We start from the raw sequence: 14,239 nt of genomic DNA, 5'->3' as shown, positions 1-14,239 counted from the left end.
CTCATTAAATTACAAATCATTATTGTCATCATCAGCTTTCAGTAAATTATTGCTCCCAAGTTATGGAATAAGCCTCTATATTCTTCGGTCCCTTGTTATGAATCTGAATCAATGGTGCTTGACTCCTGTATGTGCATCTTTAGCTTGGTAAAGGAGAATATGTCTCTAATGAATATTAAGTCTAAGTCCCACCTTCTCATATGCCTCAATAAATATGTTGACTAATATCCGGAGGTCCATTTCTGTCAAGTCACAAACTACAGCATCATCCGTACACTGGAGTTTAGCATCTGAAGTTGAAGTGGGATAAGTAGTTGGAACTTAAATACTGTACATTTGATAAGCCAGCTACAGCCCACCAGGGAACTTGTTAGTTACGAAATGCAGCATGTGACTTGTAAATATTGAAAATAGGGTTGCAGTGATAATACGTCTGTTTGCCTCCTGCCCAAACTTCAAAAAGCTCTGTAATGCATCCATAACTGACAATTATGAAATGCATATATAATCATGAAACAGGTAAGGAAGAGGAAAATTTTTGGAGTGTATAAAATTTAAATTACCACTACATAAAAATTGAATTTCAAAAGAAATCTTAAATCTACTACTGTATGCCTGATATAGAAAACATTCCACCAATCTTTCTTGTGTAGAACCTATTGTGGTATATGACATTTCAGAAATAGCTGAAAGATGGGCATAACCTTTTCAAAAATATCCAGGTGTGGAAATGTTTTGCATAGATTTTAATGCATACGCAGTTAGCACTTCTGAAAAATCATCATAGCAACAGTAGAGAGTGGACAGCGTTGTATTTAGGCTATAAACCTTGCTGAAAATGCTGGACTTTAGAGCACCACAAGGAGGATGCTCTTTGTGTGTGTTCTTGGGTGTTTTCCAGAAAATGACCTTTTTTGTAAGGAAAAAAAAATCAAACCTTCCCTGAACTGTGCTGAGACTTATTCCATCCTCTACACTGGGACCACCTCAGATGCTCACTGGACTACAGAAGATATTGATTCCTCAGCTATCAACTTAACTTCTGCCTGGCTTTCAGATTGTTTTTGAGCAGATGGCAAGTTTCTGCGCTGCACAGATTATTTCTTCTTGGAATTTCCCATGCTGTAGTCACTGCATACTGAAAACAGTTATGCAGATAAGACAGACATGATGGTTCTGGGCTGGTGTGGCGACCCTTGGCCTTACAGGAGGGGGCCTTAAGCTCTATCTGTTTTCAGTGTATCTCTGACCTTGTCAGCTGATTACTGAAGCAAAACATCCCAATCTCCATAGAACGTTGTCACAGGTGTGTTCATTACTGTAGCAGGGCACAGCCCCATCTTTTGCTTTAGTTTTTTAAATGGTTGTTTGTAAACATTCTTGTTCAACTCAACTTGATCATTTTAACCTTTTGTACTTTGTTAGTTGATACAGCAGCACTACTCGGACAATTAACACTCCTCTCTGTTCACCATTTTAAACACGAATGACATTATGTAATCTATTAACATTGCCTTTGTCTTTTTGTATCTGTATATTCCAACCTACATAAAGAAAACAAAACTTCTGTTGCTTTAATAAATAAGGAAACAGAATAGAAGAGGAATGTGTGTTTTTTTTAACAAATTCTCCTCTAGGATTCAGATTTGCTGTTTAAGATTTAAACATGCTGACAAAACACCTGCCTGCTTTCTGTTGGATTTATTAAATACCCTTGAGCATTGTCCCATTTCTGCTTTTACCTGCTTTGCAGATTAGTGACAGGGCCTTAGTAACCACAGTGTTTACCAATATCATCACTGCTGCGGTCTTGGCTTTGTTAAGTGGTGTACAAGTGAGTGTTATGTTCTTCAGATCGTTACTTACAGAGGATGCCGGTTACTTTAGCAATGAATTGCAGTAATATTTTATAGTAAAATTACTTTTTGCATAGCTATAACAAGGAAACATCCATTGATTACCATTTCACATGATCATTAATTTTCTTATGTATGATTATTAGACAAATTAAATCTTATTACCCCACCCTCGTTGGATCTACTTCGAAAGTAAAAAAAAAACAATTGCCTTCCCAAGCTTGATTTTCATTCTCATTAATATCTGTTTCGTTAAAGACCGCCTTCTGGAATTTATTTCAGTCTTATTTTGTTACTTCTGAGAAAGAAGTAAAGCTAAGTGTTTTTTTTTACGTTCCTGGTTAAAATAGTAACACATGATTTACAGGGTGTGTATGAATGATCATAAATGCTGCCTTATCTTGTATCTAAAATCACTGGTTGTGAAACCAGAACAGCTACGTAACATGGAGAAAATATGGTGCGGTATATACTATAGTAGGTGTACAGTACTTCTCTTGGGTAAAGAAAAATTGTCAAACAAGCTACCTCTCTAGATCTGTACAGTATATTGGTATTACCGTGTAAGTTTGTATACAGTTTTATTTTCTTTTGGCGGGAATAGGAATTCTGCTATTGCTGTTCCCAATAAATGCACTAAACAGCACAGAACACATTGTGTTGTTCCTCTTATCTTTAGTTCCGATTGGAATCTCTATTTTGTGCTCCTGTAACTCAATAAATAGATGCTATGAATGCTATGAAGACGGATAGTATCCCCATGACAAGCTATAATGTGTCAAGTCATAAAAAATGAAGTTTAAAATTCAGTAGATAACTTGGGTAGCTGGCCTGAGAGGCAAAGTAAGGTACATCAAGGATTTGTTTGTTTAATGTATTTGTTTCTACAAAGATGAGAATTTGCACTGCATTTCTAAGAGGTGGGCATACTGTATTTTAAGTGAATGAAATGAGGTCTCAAAATCCATGCTCCAAAAAAGAAAAAAAAAGAAAAGTCGTGAGATTCATTATCATTAGACATGCTTTTTACTGTACGGTACAGTATATAGTTAAACAGTCTGAGGACAGAATTTCCTTATTTTGATTGGGATTATCAGCACTTCTCCGGGAATGTGCTGTTGTAATTTAATGTTTTCAAACACCAGTTGCGGACAAACTTTGATACCAATCTTTTTAACCTTGCATCCCAACAGTAACTTTCTTATGATAACGTCTTTACCTTTTTAAGCCTTCATAGAGATGTTGTTTCTGTTTCTTTTTCGGTTGTGACACTCTTGGCAGTGTCAGCCGGGCAGGAATTCAGGCAGTGCAAAGTCATGTAATTAAGCATAAATGTTTAACTTTGTCAACTGCCTAGGGATGCCACCTGGCCTCACAATCACTGGACAGAACAGGATTTTAATGTTGCCCTGAAACATTTAGTTAACCTGTAAACTGAATGCTAAACCTTTACAAAATTAAAATGGCTTTTTACAGTATTTACACTGTGGAGCCTGACAATGTACTGGTCCTTTATAAAAAGTGACTGGAGTAATTTTTATTTCCCTTTGTGTCATGATTTAAAATATCCATTATTTAAAAACTGTAAAGTTGCCTGGTTCATTTAGATTCCTAGTTTGGATTAACAACCAATCAAAAGTGATCATCTGTGAAAGGAACAGTGCACAGCCGATTGCATATTTAACCACCAGGCTGTGCAAATTAAGATAGGAGCATCCACACAATGTAAATGGGAGTTTTAAAATAAGGATGGCTGAAATGGGTTGGTAGATTTGTATGAAAGCGAACAAGCATGTTCAAGCTGTTTTTTATATGATAGAGAATTATGTAAGTATCATTCTGCTTTGCATGGTATTTCAGCAGAATTATCACTTGGTAAAGGTTTTAATGCTCGGTTCACAGGCACCATTAAAATCCTGTTCAGGGGTCATCTATACCCTGCCGGCCTTACCTCTGGATTTTCCAGTTAAAAGTATACAGTGTTGAACCAGTTATTTTTCTTTAGGTTCTTTCGTGGCTTACTCCAGAAACTGTCTGGTTGGCAAGATGTTTTTAAATACTCATAGAAACACTTATGGTGATAGTTTTCCAAGTTATGCAACATTTTTTTTGGCGGTGCTAGCGATTAACTAAGCTTCTGTGGACTTATCAGATTTCCTTCATAGAGCTGCAAGGCCCAGTGGGTGGTTTATAGACAACACCTACAGTACAACATGTAGAGCTCAGTGAAGCCGACGTGCAATTGTTCGGTTCTTGAACTTTGTGCCATGATTATTTGCTCATGATGTATTCTTCCATGAATTCATTTTCCAAATTGCACACATAATTATATATAATTTTGTTTTCCTATTGCTTTTTTAATCATTTTTTTCTGAAATCTAAACAGTTTATACAGTTGTCCTTTCAGGGTTATAGTGTTTTTAAGAGGAAGGAAATGTCACTGTCAGTCAGTGGTTAAATGAATATTAATTGGCCCTGACTTTCACAACACTAGATAAAATAACCATTCAGTTGCATTTAACTGTATTTATATATAGATTATGGTTATGTGTAATATGTTGCCTTCAATAATGTTGTCTGCTTAATACATATTTATACATTTCTAATTCCAAAGAATTTTCCAAAAAACAGGTTTAATCTGTTGTATATTTTACACACTATTTTTAGACATGCAGTGGACATATCTGTATTACCCTAGTTCTACTTGTTGCACAGGAAGAGATCACATAGTCTTCTCATTTGAAACTTATCAAGAGCAGCTGTGCACAACAGGAAATATATGAGCAGAGGATATTTACAAAAAGTAGGTTAATGGAGAAGACCATACTAAATTTTAAAGGAGATAGTGGAAATGTTTTTATTATTGTAGGTTTATTATGATGAGGAATGAAGTGGTTTCTTCATATGTTGTGGAATAGCTTTCATGGGGATTGTAAAGTACAGGACTTAGGAATATTAAAAAATTTTACTTACCTTGCTCGATCCATACTCCGAAAACAGTAATATGGCATGGGGCATTGCTAACTGAATTTCACAGACAAACAAAGGATTTGGTTTATTTGTGATTTCCAATCAATCAAATTATTTCCCTAATTTGTAATGTCTAATTTTATGTTTTACCACATTGCCACATCTGTTACAGGGGGAAGAAAGGTTGATTAATGATAATTATCCCATGGCTTCATCATTTTCTTTTTCACCCAGCAGGCAATCATGTACTCCCATGCTGGTGAGCTGTTAATAGCAAGACACTGGCATCTAGTTCAAGACTTTCCTGCTGAGCCTTACCATGTATCCATTCAATACGAGCTGTGTGTTATAGCACTATCACAAGTGAGTCCATTATCATAAATGGATGTGTAACAAAATGCCATAATACAACATGTGAGAGTCTTCTAAATAATGAATTTGTAACACAAAGTGTCCATGCATAAACAGTAAGTATAATGCAAAGGAAGAAGTAAAGGTCTATTCCATGCTGAAAAGAGAAGAAAAGAAACATAACATTTCGGATCCATGGATCCTCTCTCTCTCACACCCACAGAAGAAACATTGTGTTTCTTTTCTTCTCTTTTCAACATGGAATTAACCTTTACTTCTTCCTTTGCAGTCTATGCATGCTGACACGGCTACCTTCTTGAACTATGGGTACTACAGTAAGTATAATTCTGCATGTATACAGTATACTGGATATACCCAGTTATACTGCTTCAGTTGGCAACATCTGAGGTCAGATTTGGGTGGTGCATTGGCTCTGTGGCTAAGGATCTGCGCCTTTGGCTGGAAGATTGCCAGTTTGTATCCCGCGGCCGGCAGAGGAATCCTACTCTGTTGGGCCCCTGAGCCCTTAACCCCAACTGCTCCAGGGGCGCCATATAAATGTCTGAACCTTTGCTCTGACCCTCTCTCTCCCATCTGTGTGCCTGTGTGTCTCATGGAGAGCAAGTTGGAGTATGCAAAAAGACAAATTCCTAATTTAAGAAATTGTATATGGGCAATAAAGTGATCTTATCCATCTTATTTTCTGTCAGTATTGACTGAAATAATGCCAGACACCATTTTTTAAAAGCAATGCTTTTTGATAGATTGTGTATATCCAGGGGCCCACACATGGGGCACATCCCAACAACAGTACACACCAAAGGATGATCTGCTGGGCTCAGTTTTGGAGAGAATGTGCAGTACCTGCAAGGATGAACATGGTTTGAAGTTTTTCAGTGGTCAGAATGTCAAAATAATGGCATCTGTGCTGTGTGTGCAGGTATTTTCCAATAGATAACCATATTAAGGTTAGACCAGAAAGGCCAGAAATCAGATGGTTCACATTTCTAGAAATCGTGGCTGAGGCTTGAGGAAAACATTGGTTATCAACAAACAGATTAACATCAGCATCTTCTCAGAACTTGCAATGTGAGGGGGTTCATTAACCTCCATAAAGGCTGTCATCTGTCACCTTTAGATCATTCAGCATTTGTTTGACCTAGCCAAGAGGATTATTGCATATTAATGACTGTTGACACGACCTTGACATGTGCAGAGGTAAATGACCCCATACAGTATATTCAGTTTCCTGAGCAGCTTTAAAACATAAGAAATTTTGGAAACTAACAGAGACCATTTGGCACATCTTTCTCATTTGGTAGTTTAGTTACTAAGGGGTAAAAAGTCATCCAATCATTTGTTAAAACAGCAGAGATTTTGGGCCTCAGGTGCTTAGCTAATAAAATCTGCTTCAGATACTAGTGGCTCTTTGTGTAAAGAAGCATTTCCTTTTTTCTGTCCTGAATTCCCTTTCAGCTTACAGGTGTGTGACCCCCTGTCCTTGTTTTACTATTTGTTCATTTTTTCTATTACTTGCCCAAGGCCACTTTCATGTTGAAACAACCTCAATGAGTCTGCCATATTTCTGTTTTTAAATCATCTGTGCATGAGAACAGTGATTTTGTGTTACAATTATGTCTTTAGTGGCATTAGATCTGTCCACCCTTTGGTGTTCATCAGTGATATTAGCACCCCCTGATCTCTACTACGGTTGTCTTCAGTTCAAACTTCAAACTGAGCCCCTGATATAAATGTGGCTTTGCATAAAATAATCTATTAAATAACAAAGTAGTTTTTAAATCCGTCAAAAGGATTACATATTGTTGATGTTTGTTTTTGAAAAGTTGTCCCCACATGCTTTATGCTGTGACTGATACTCATTTAGTGAATACATTGGCCAGAGCTCTAAGTGCAGGTTACTTTTGAAGTCATGCCTCCCTAAACGTGTGTGCCCTAAAAGCATTGAAGTCGTATTTGATTTCTCTTTCAAGTTTCAAAAAGTTCTACCTTTGAAGAGAGGTGTATTTAAGCTTTGTACTGTAAATGACTCTCACTCTGTCCCTTCACATTGAGTCATGTTCTAATGTATTTGGCACATTCTGCAGTTATACAGTAAATAAGCCAGGGTGGGCCTTTGGAAAAGATGCAACAGGTCAAATTGGCATTTGGAGTCAATAGCTTAAATAGCTTATTTGTACTTTAGGGTGTATTTATTATTTTTCAGGTGAACCAATCTGATAGCTAGAGATAACATGTTCGTTGTTGATAAGACCAGGTGCATCACAGATATCTGCCCTCAGGGTTGTTTTGACATGAAAACCCTGGGTGAGCTACAGTACACTGAATTATCATCATGGAGCCTCATCAGGATGTTTATTTTGATAGTTAAGACAAGCTGCTCTGTGACATCATCTGCCTCAGCTGCGCCATTGTTGTCATAACAGCAAAGTGGTTAGTGGCTCATCTGTACCAGCTTCATAGCAGTGTTGCGGTGGGTCAAGGACAGAGTGTGTAATTGAAAAAAGAAGGCCTGTGCAGGACTGAAATCTTCATCTTTCATCTGTGCGGGCCAGCTATTTCTGTGAACAATGGAAAACAATAAGTTGCAGTTATTCACTAATTCAAAAGGTTAAAGTAGTGGAAGATGATGAAGGCATACCATGAATAAGATATTAAGAGCTCTAGGGCCATAACCTCTGTGTGCTACTTTAGTGTGTGGATCTGTCCTCATTTCTCCTTAGGTCATCATTCACCCAGGAATGCTTTATCTGACCACCACTATAAATTCCAGTGTGGGTTTGGCGGCAACCTTAGGATTTAGGATGTAGTCACACACATAAAAATAAAAGCCATTGTAAATTCAGTTTTCTGTCAGCTCTTTGTCTGTATTCCAAAGAAACAGGAGAAGCTGTTTTTTTTTGGTCATAGCCACAATGTTATGTTAATGCACATAATTGAAATGATTGGTCTGTGACATCCTAAAGTTGGGATGTAAAAACATGTAGCCACAAGTGTTTTGTATTTATAGGACAACAAGAGTGACAAAGGTATAACAAATACAATTATGTCAATTATATCAACCCAAATAATGGCATACTTGACATTACCTCAGTGGATGTGTGATACCTGTATGGCACAGGGGGACGAACTCCCTAAATGATTAAGCAAATGTTAGTGAACAGAAGTTGGGCTGATGAAAGCTGAATAACCAGCCTCAACCATGATACCTCGAAATGTTCAAGTACAGTACAGTACATGATACAAAAGCATGTAATAGGTTTGGAAGATCTACACCAGTGGTTCTCAAACTTTTTGGACCAAGTACCACCCCTGATCAAACCAAAGCATCCACGTACCACCTACATCTTCTCATAGGAACCCCAGAAAATCTCAACGAGCAACATGCGCGCGCGTGTACACACATTCACACACACATATAATAAATATATTAATAATAAAATCTTTATTTGATATAGCACCATTAAACGTGGCTTCTCAAATTGCTTTACAGAATGACAACAGGCACAACAACAATTAAAAATAAACAGTAAAAAAGCACAATTTCAGTGAGAGGGTTGTGCCTGTTTAGTCGAGCAAAGCAGATGTGAATTCATTTTTCGAGCCTTGATACAATTCACAACAGAGTCTAACAGATTTTAAATCTTCAGGCATTTTCTTGACGGCCGAGGCCTCGCGGTGGATGCTGCAGTTCATTTCTGGAGCAACCTCTCTAATTCGTGCAACTACAGCACTCTGTCGGCTTGTCATCGCTCTAGCACCGTCTATACAAACTCCTACGCATTTTATCCAGCCGATGACATTCTCTTCGATAAATTCATTCAGAAACTGAAATATATGCTCTCCTGCAGTCCCATTGGAAGCAGCTTACAGAACAGAAAGTCCTCATGAGATATGCCCTCAAACTCGTACAGTATCTAATGTAAACGAGCAAATTGATAAAGTATCTGCTCATCTTAACGCGCTCTATCAGCTTACTTTTGATATCATCCGCCATATCAATAATTCTATGAGTGTGTCTTTCGGAAGGGGTAGCAGGTCAAGCTGCTTAGCAGCTTTTTCTCCACACGTAATATGTCAGCTCTTTTGCCAACGGTAAATAAGGTTCTTCAAAAATACTGGGGCTTACCTGCTTTAGCAATCCGCAAGCTTGCAATTTTCCCCGTTTCCATTTCAGTAGTCCATCTCAGAAGTTAAAAGAAGTTATTTCATGCGCATGGGAGCAAAATAGAGACGCTCGGTGTATTTTTCTCAAATTAACCTAGAACAGTTCTTAAATATTTTTCTGTTATCTATCACGCTTTCCTGTGCTCACAAGATTGTCAGCGTTCGTAGTACGCATTTCTATGCTTTCCTGTGCTTAAAACATTGGCATTGTTCCAAAATCACGCACATTTTCCTACCTCCCTATTTGCTGGAGATAACTTTTTTTAAATACAATTGGCCGCTTTCGTTCGTAGCACACATTTCTATGCTTTCCTGTGCTTGCAAGATTGGCGGTGTTCCAAAATCACGCACATTCTCCTACCTCCCTATTTGCTGGAGATACCTTTTTTTAATATACAATTGGTCACTTGTGTCGTAACATGCATTCCTTTAGAATGGAATAGAATTGCATTCTAGCTCTTGTGTACACTCAAGTATTAGGGCGCGCTGTATCGTAGTAAGTGGGCTGCGTATTCGACGTATTAAAATGGAAATATGAAAACCCATCTCAATTTTTCAGTGCACACTACAAAGTTGCAGGGTCATAAGGCGTACCAGCTTGCGGCGCTCCGCGTACCACTCGTGGTACACGTACCACAGTTTGAGAACCACTGATCTACACTTTTTTTAAAAATTTTGATTATCTTTTTGGGGAGGTGGTTAAATAAACTTATTCATTTTACTTCACCATATACTTAGTCATTCACAAGAATAGCATTGATTAATCAAGAACTTATTTGGGAAAAAAGATACAGAACTGATTCCCTGGTGAAGACTGATAAGGGATATAAAAAGTCATTTTTTCATATTTGTTCATGTTTCATTTTACATCTTATGCTTTTATTTTGCAATATAAAACTTTAATTAGAAAGTTAAATTAATTCAGTCCTTTCTTAAACTTACCCCAGCTAACCCATTTTGTCAGTGTAGTTCCAGCTGTGGGTTTACAGAGGCAGGTGGTAGCAGTATTCTGTGAGTGTGCGGCAGAGTGTTACAGCAGGGATTCCTTAACTGTTCTGCCTCTTAAAAAGGACCTCTTTTAAAAATGTAAGTGCATGAGATGGATAACAAATGAGAAAGACATGGGCCATTTAGCCCATGTCACTTGATGGCCAATTGATCCTGGAATCTCATGGAAATGGATCAAAACAGTGAAAATCAAGCTAACATGGTGAACAGGGATCCCCTGTTTAGACTAACATACAGTAAAAGCAAACTTTAATACTGAAATTGCTATCCTTACATTTGTGTTAAAATACTAATAGTGGTACTATCTGTAAAGTCACAAATGCTCAAGAAACATGCTCCAATAAATCTGTTAATGAGATGAAGTGAGATGGTGTTGATTTTATCTGCATGTTTTGATGATGTATTGCTAGGATTTCCTAAGGACAATCTAGGTCATGCCTAAGGACCTTCAGTACTCCTTGGAACCTGATTTGAAAACCATTCTGGAGCAGCATTTATGGCGAGGGAGTTTCAGATGTTAGAAAAGTGAGAGAAGAACTCCAGAACTGAATAATAAAATAGCTTATGTGAAAAAGGAAAAGTATAAATGCATCATCTTAATTGTATTTCCTAAACCCAAGATTAATCGTAGTCTTACAGAGTTATCTAAGAAACACGGCATCCTAGTTAATTACGGTCAGTCTTTGAAACAAGCTAAAGTTGTGCTTTACAGTTATTTTTTAAATGAATGTTGAAATGTTCCGGTTTGGTGTGGCTTAACAGTTTCTCTTCTCTCACACATTTCACTGTTTAACCTAAACCAGATGTATACTTTCCACATAAAACTTTCACTTGCTTTTATGTTTCACACCAGGCTAGATATTGTTAAAAATACTGTTGCCCACCATATTTATCCTGCTAATTACACTAATTACTTAAAAAATCTAAATGAGCATTTTCCTCCCATTTAAAATATAGTTTTTGCATGCAAACAAGGTACTGGGATTTGAGGTCAATGACCAATCTGATTAGTGTTTAAATGAAAATCTTTGTTTCATATTTTCATTTTGTGAAGAGTTGACGATATATAAACACTTCTTGGTCGTAGGGGAAATTCCCGAAAATGGAAAAAAATGTGTTTCATCCCTCTAAGTTAAAGATAATTAGCATAGAGGATTACTAAATAGGCAGCAGTCAGCAAGGCAGTAATCTCCTGGCATAAATGTCTGTGTTGTTATTGAAATTTTCCTGCATCCTGTAACGGCAAATTCAGACGTTACACAGAGCATGACTCAAAACCCTTTGACAGATCCTTGCTCTCTGCTTGACTTTGAACTGATTTTCATGGGCTGAGTGAGGGAAAAAAAGAAGCAGTATTTCTCATCCTGGGGCTGTCAGCAGTGAAAAATAGGCAGGAATCAGACAAACAGCTTCAGTGAAGGGATTGTTTCCGGGCTGAAAGCTTTTCCAACAGCTGTTTGCTTTGGCCACTGCTTACGTCCCCTTTTTTACCAAAAAAGAACTTTTTTTTGGTCAAGAGGAGGCTGCTGTTGCTGTGGTCAGGAAGAGGTGTCTATTTCCAGTTTTCAGTGTTGTGGGCTCGGAACGATGTTTTGACAGTTGGAGTTCAGGCTTGTTTTTTCAACTCACTCAGGCTATACGCTGCTTCGGAATGCTGTTTGGGAGAAAAACGCACACTTGTGAGTCCTCTAATCACAGACAGCTCAGTGGCAGTTACCTTCAAGAAAAGTTCACGCCCCAGAGGAGTGCTTAGTTCTATAGTAGTGAAACCCTGTCAGAGCTGTGTGCCATAGAGTGTGGAAGAAGAAAAAGGGCTGAGAGTTTCTATGAGTCTCACTCACTCAAGACTGGCTTCAGAATGACTGCTCCCATTTTTCCTTATAGGATTTTGTTTTAACATCAGATTTTTTGTTAGCGGCTGGGAGACACAGAGCTCTTGTTTCATCTCTTCTGCGGGAATAGTTCTGTTTAGTAGAACGCGCAGAGCCTTTCACTCTTTTGCTATTTTTGTTTTAATTCTGTGACCATGCCTGTTGTTGGAGTTGCTTCTAAGTTGAGACAGCCAGCAGTGGGCACGAAGCCTGTTCACACTGCTATCCCAATTCCCAATCTTGGCAGGACTGCTGTGTCACAGTCTTTTATGCCAAGGACCGTGGAACTGAGAGGCACAGACAACTCAATGCTGTCTTGTCAGCTGTCATTAAAATCAACCTGCGAGTTTCAGGAGATGAAAGCACCTCAGGGGAAAACCAAGGAGACTGAAGACAGTAGGGTAAGTGAGACATGTTTGTTACACCCTGTAGCAGTTTGCATTTGATCCGTAGATTTGATTGTCCATGTGTGCAGACCAAAGGAACTTCAAACTCTTTCATATTGAATAACAGGAAGAAGAAATAATTAATTTATATAGCATTTAGTAGTTTTAGTAGAACATCATTGTGGTTTATACTGTTTTCATATTCTCTAAATACAGTATATACTGTACAAATCAGAAACCACATGCTGTGTTTGTATGTGTGTGTGGCATATAGTATTTTTCTTGAGCTATTAAGATTTATATCTGTGAAATGAACTGGTCCATGCATTTTGAGGAGCAATACATAATCATGCCTTTCCAGAAATGTATTTCTGTAAGAAGTCTTTGGAAACCTTACCTGGCTTCAATTCAAACCAGCCACCCACGGTTTTATCCCAATTGCTAAGTTAAGGATATCATTTCAGATGAATTGCACCCGATTTCCGAAAGCCCATTCTTAAGCTCAGTTGCTCACTCACATTTATTAAACATTCCTACCAGGAGTGGCTGACAAATGACGGGTGCATACCGTCTTACTAAGTGCTTTACCATATAAGACAGCTGATGCCAAGTATTTAGATTCTTTAATAATGTTGTGCTGTATTTAGCTGGAGCAGGAGTAGCCACAGAGCTTAGGGTGGAGGTGTCAAAATCAGGAAAAAAAAAAAGCTTTCAGTTGTGGTGTCCTGCACTTTACCTGATAAAATAAACATACTTTCCTGTTTATGTAGCAGCCCCGGTGGTTGTCTCATTTACCTTTTGATTCCCGGAGAGTTCACAACCTTTCACACATTAACCAAGCTTAGCACAATGGCTTCTTTTTTTTGCCTTCAAGGGAATGTGTACAACATCAAAGCTGTAGCACCGACAGACCACTTTTGGATCAGTATACCGTATCCATAGAGGTGCCAATTAAGGGGTTACTTACCCTGTTCGGTACTAGAACAGAGAAAATGAAAACCCTTTTTATTATTAACCTTATTTTAACTACCTCTTTGATAGTGCTGGTTTCACTTACAGTGCGTTAACTACAAGTGAAAGTTGCATGTCTTGTACTTACCGAAAGGTGAACCTAACAGGCCCCCCTGCTCTTACATTTAGCCTGTGGTGAAGGTGGCTCTTGTTATGATCCTTTAGAAGTGTACAGCCTGTTATAGCTTGTCCTGCAAATGACAATTAGCCATTGTTAATTAGGATATCTTCTTCTCAAAGTAACCCCTGTCTTGACAACATAGAGTGCAGAACATTTTTATTCCCGCCACTGAAAGATTGACAGTATTTTGTTGGGTGTGAGGTGAAAATGACACTTTGATTGAACTAAATTTTGAAGATTGATTAATTACATGATATGAAAGAAAATAAGGACAAACTATTTGGAACTATTTTGGTCCTTAGATACACAATACAGTGTAATACAGCAGACTGCTCTGAGGAAAAGAAAAATACTTTTTGCTTGCATAATATTCTGTTAATGTTTTTTGTTATGCTAAAATCTAATTGAAAGTACAAAGCTAAAATCACATGACTGCCTTGATTTAACTCAGGAAATAATTATTGTTATTGCTAATAGTTA

General features: G+C 37.8%; 1 protein-coding gene across 6 annotated transcripts in view; it reads left to right on the top strand.

Moving 5' to 3' along the window:
- The window catches only part of nav3 (neuron navigator 3), a 424,757-nt gene that overhangs the window by 204,018 nt on the left and 206,500 nt on the right, over positions 1-14,239 (top strand). For 4 of the 6 annotated variants that reach the window (XM_088647282.1, XM_088647281.1, XM_088647280.1 and 1 more), the window contains exon 1: positions 11,801-12,642. The exons of 1 other annotated variant lie outside the window; for it this stretch is intronic. In XM_088647282.1, coding sequence (XP_088503408.1) covers positions 12,397-12,642 — 246 coding nt within the window. In that variant the 5' untranslated portion in view covers positions 11,801-12,396. Of the gene's footprint in view, positions 1-11,798; positions 12,643-14,239 lie in introns of those variants that run through there. One more of the 6 variants, XM_088647286.1, reaches the window with a different exon arrangement.

The sequence above is a fragment of the Lepisosteus platostomus genome, chromosome 9 (assembly GCF_059453375.1).
Source record: "Lepisosteus platostomus isolate fLepPlt1 chromosome 9, fLepPlt1.hap1, whole genome shotgun sequence".
Classification (NCBI taxonomy): Eukaryota; Metazoa; Chordata; class Actinopteri; order Semionotiformes; family Lepisosteidae; genus Lepisosteus; species Lepisosteus platostomus.
The sequence above is the reverse complement of the archived record's forward strand: the minus strand, read 5'-3'. Positions and strand labels throughout refer to the sequence as shown.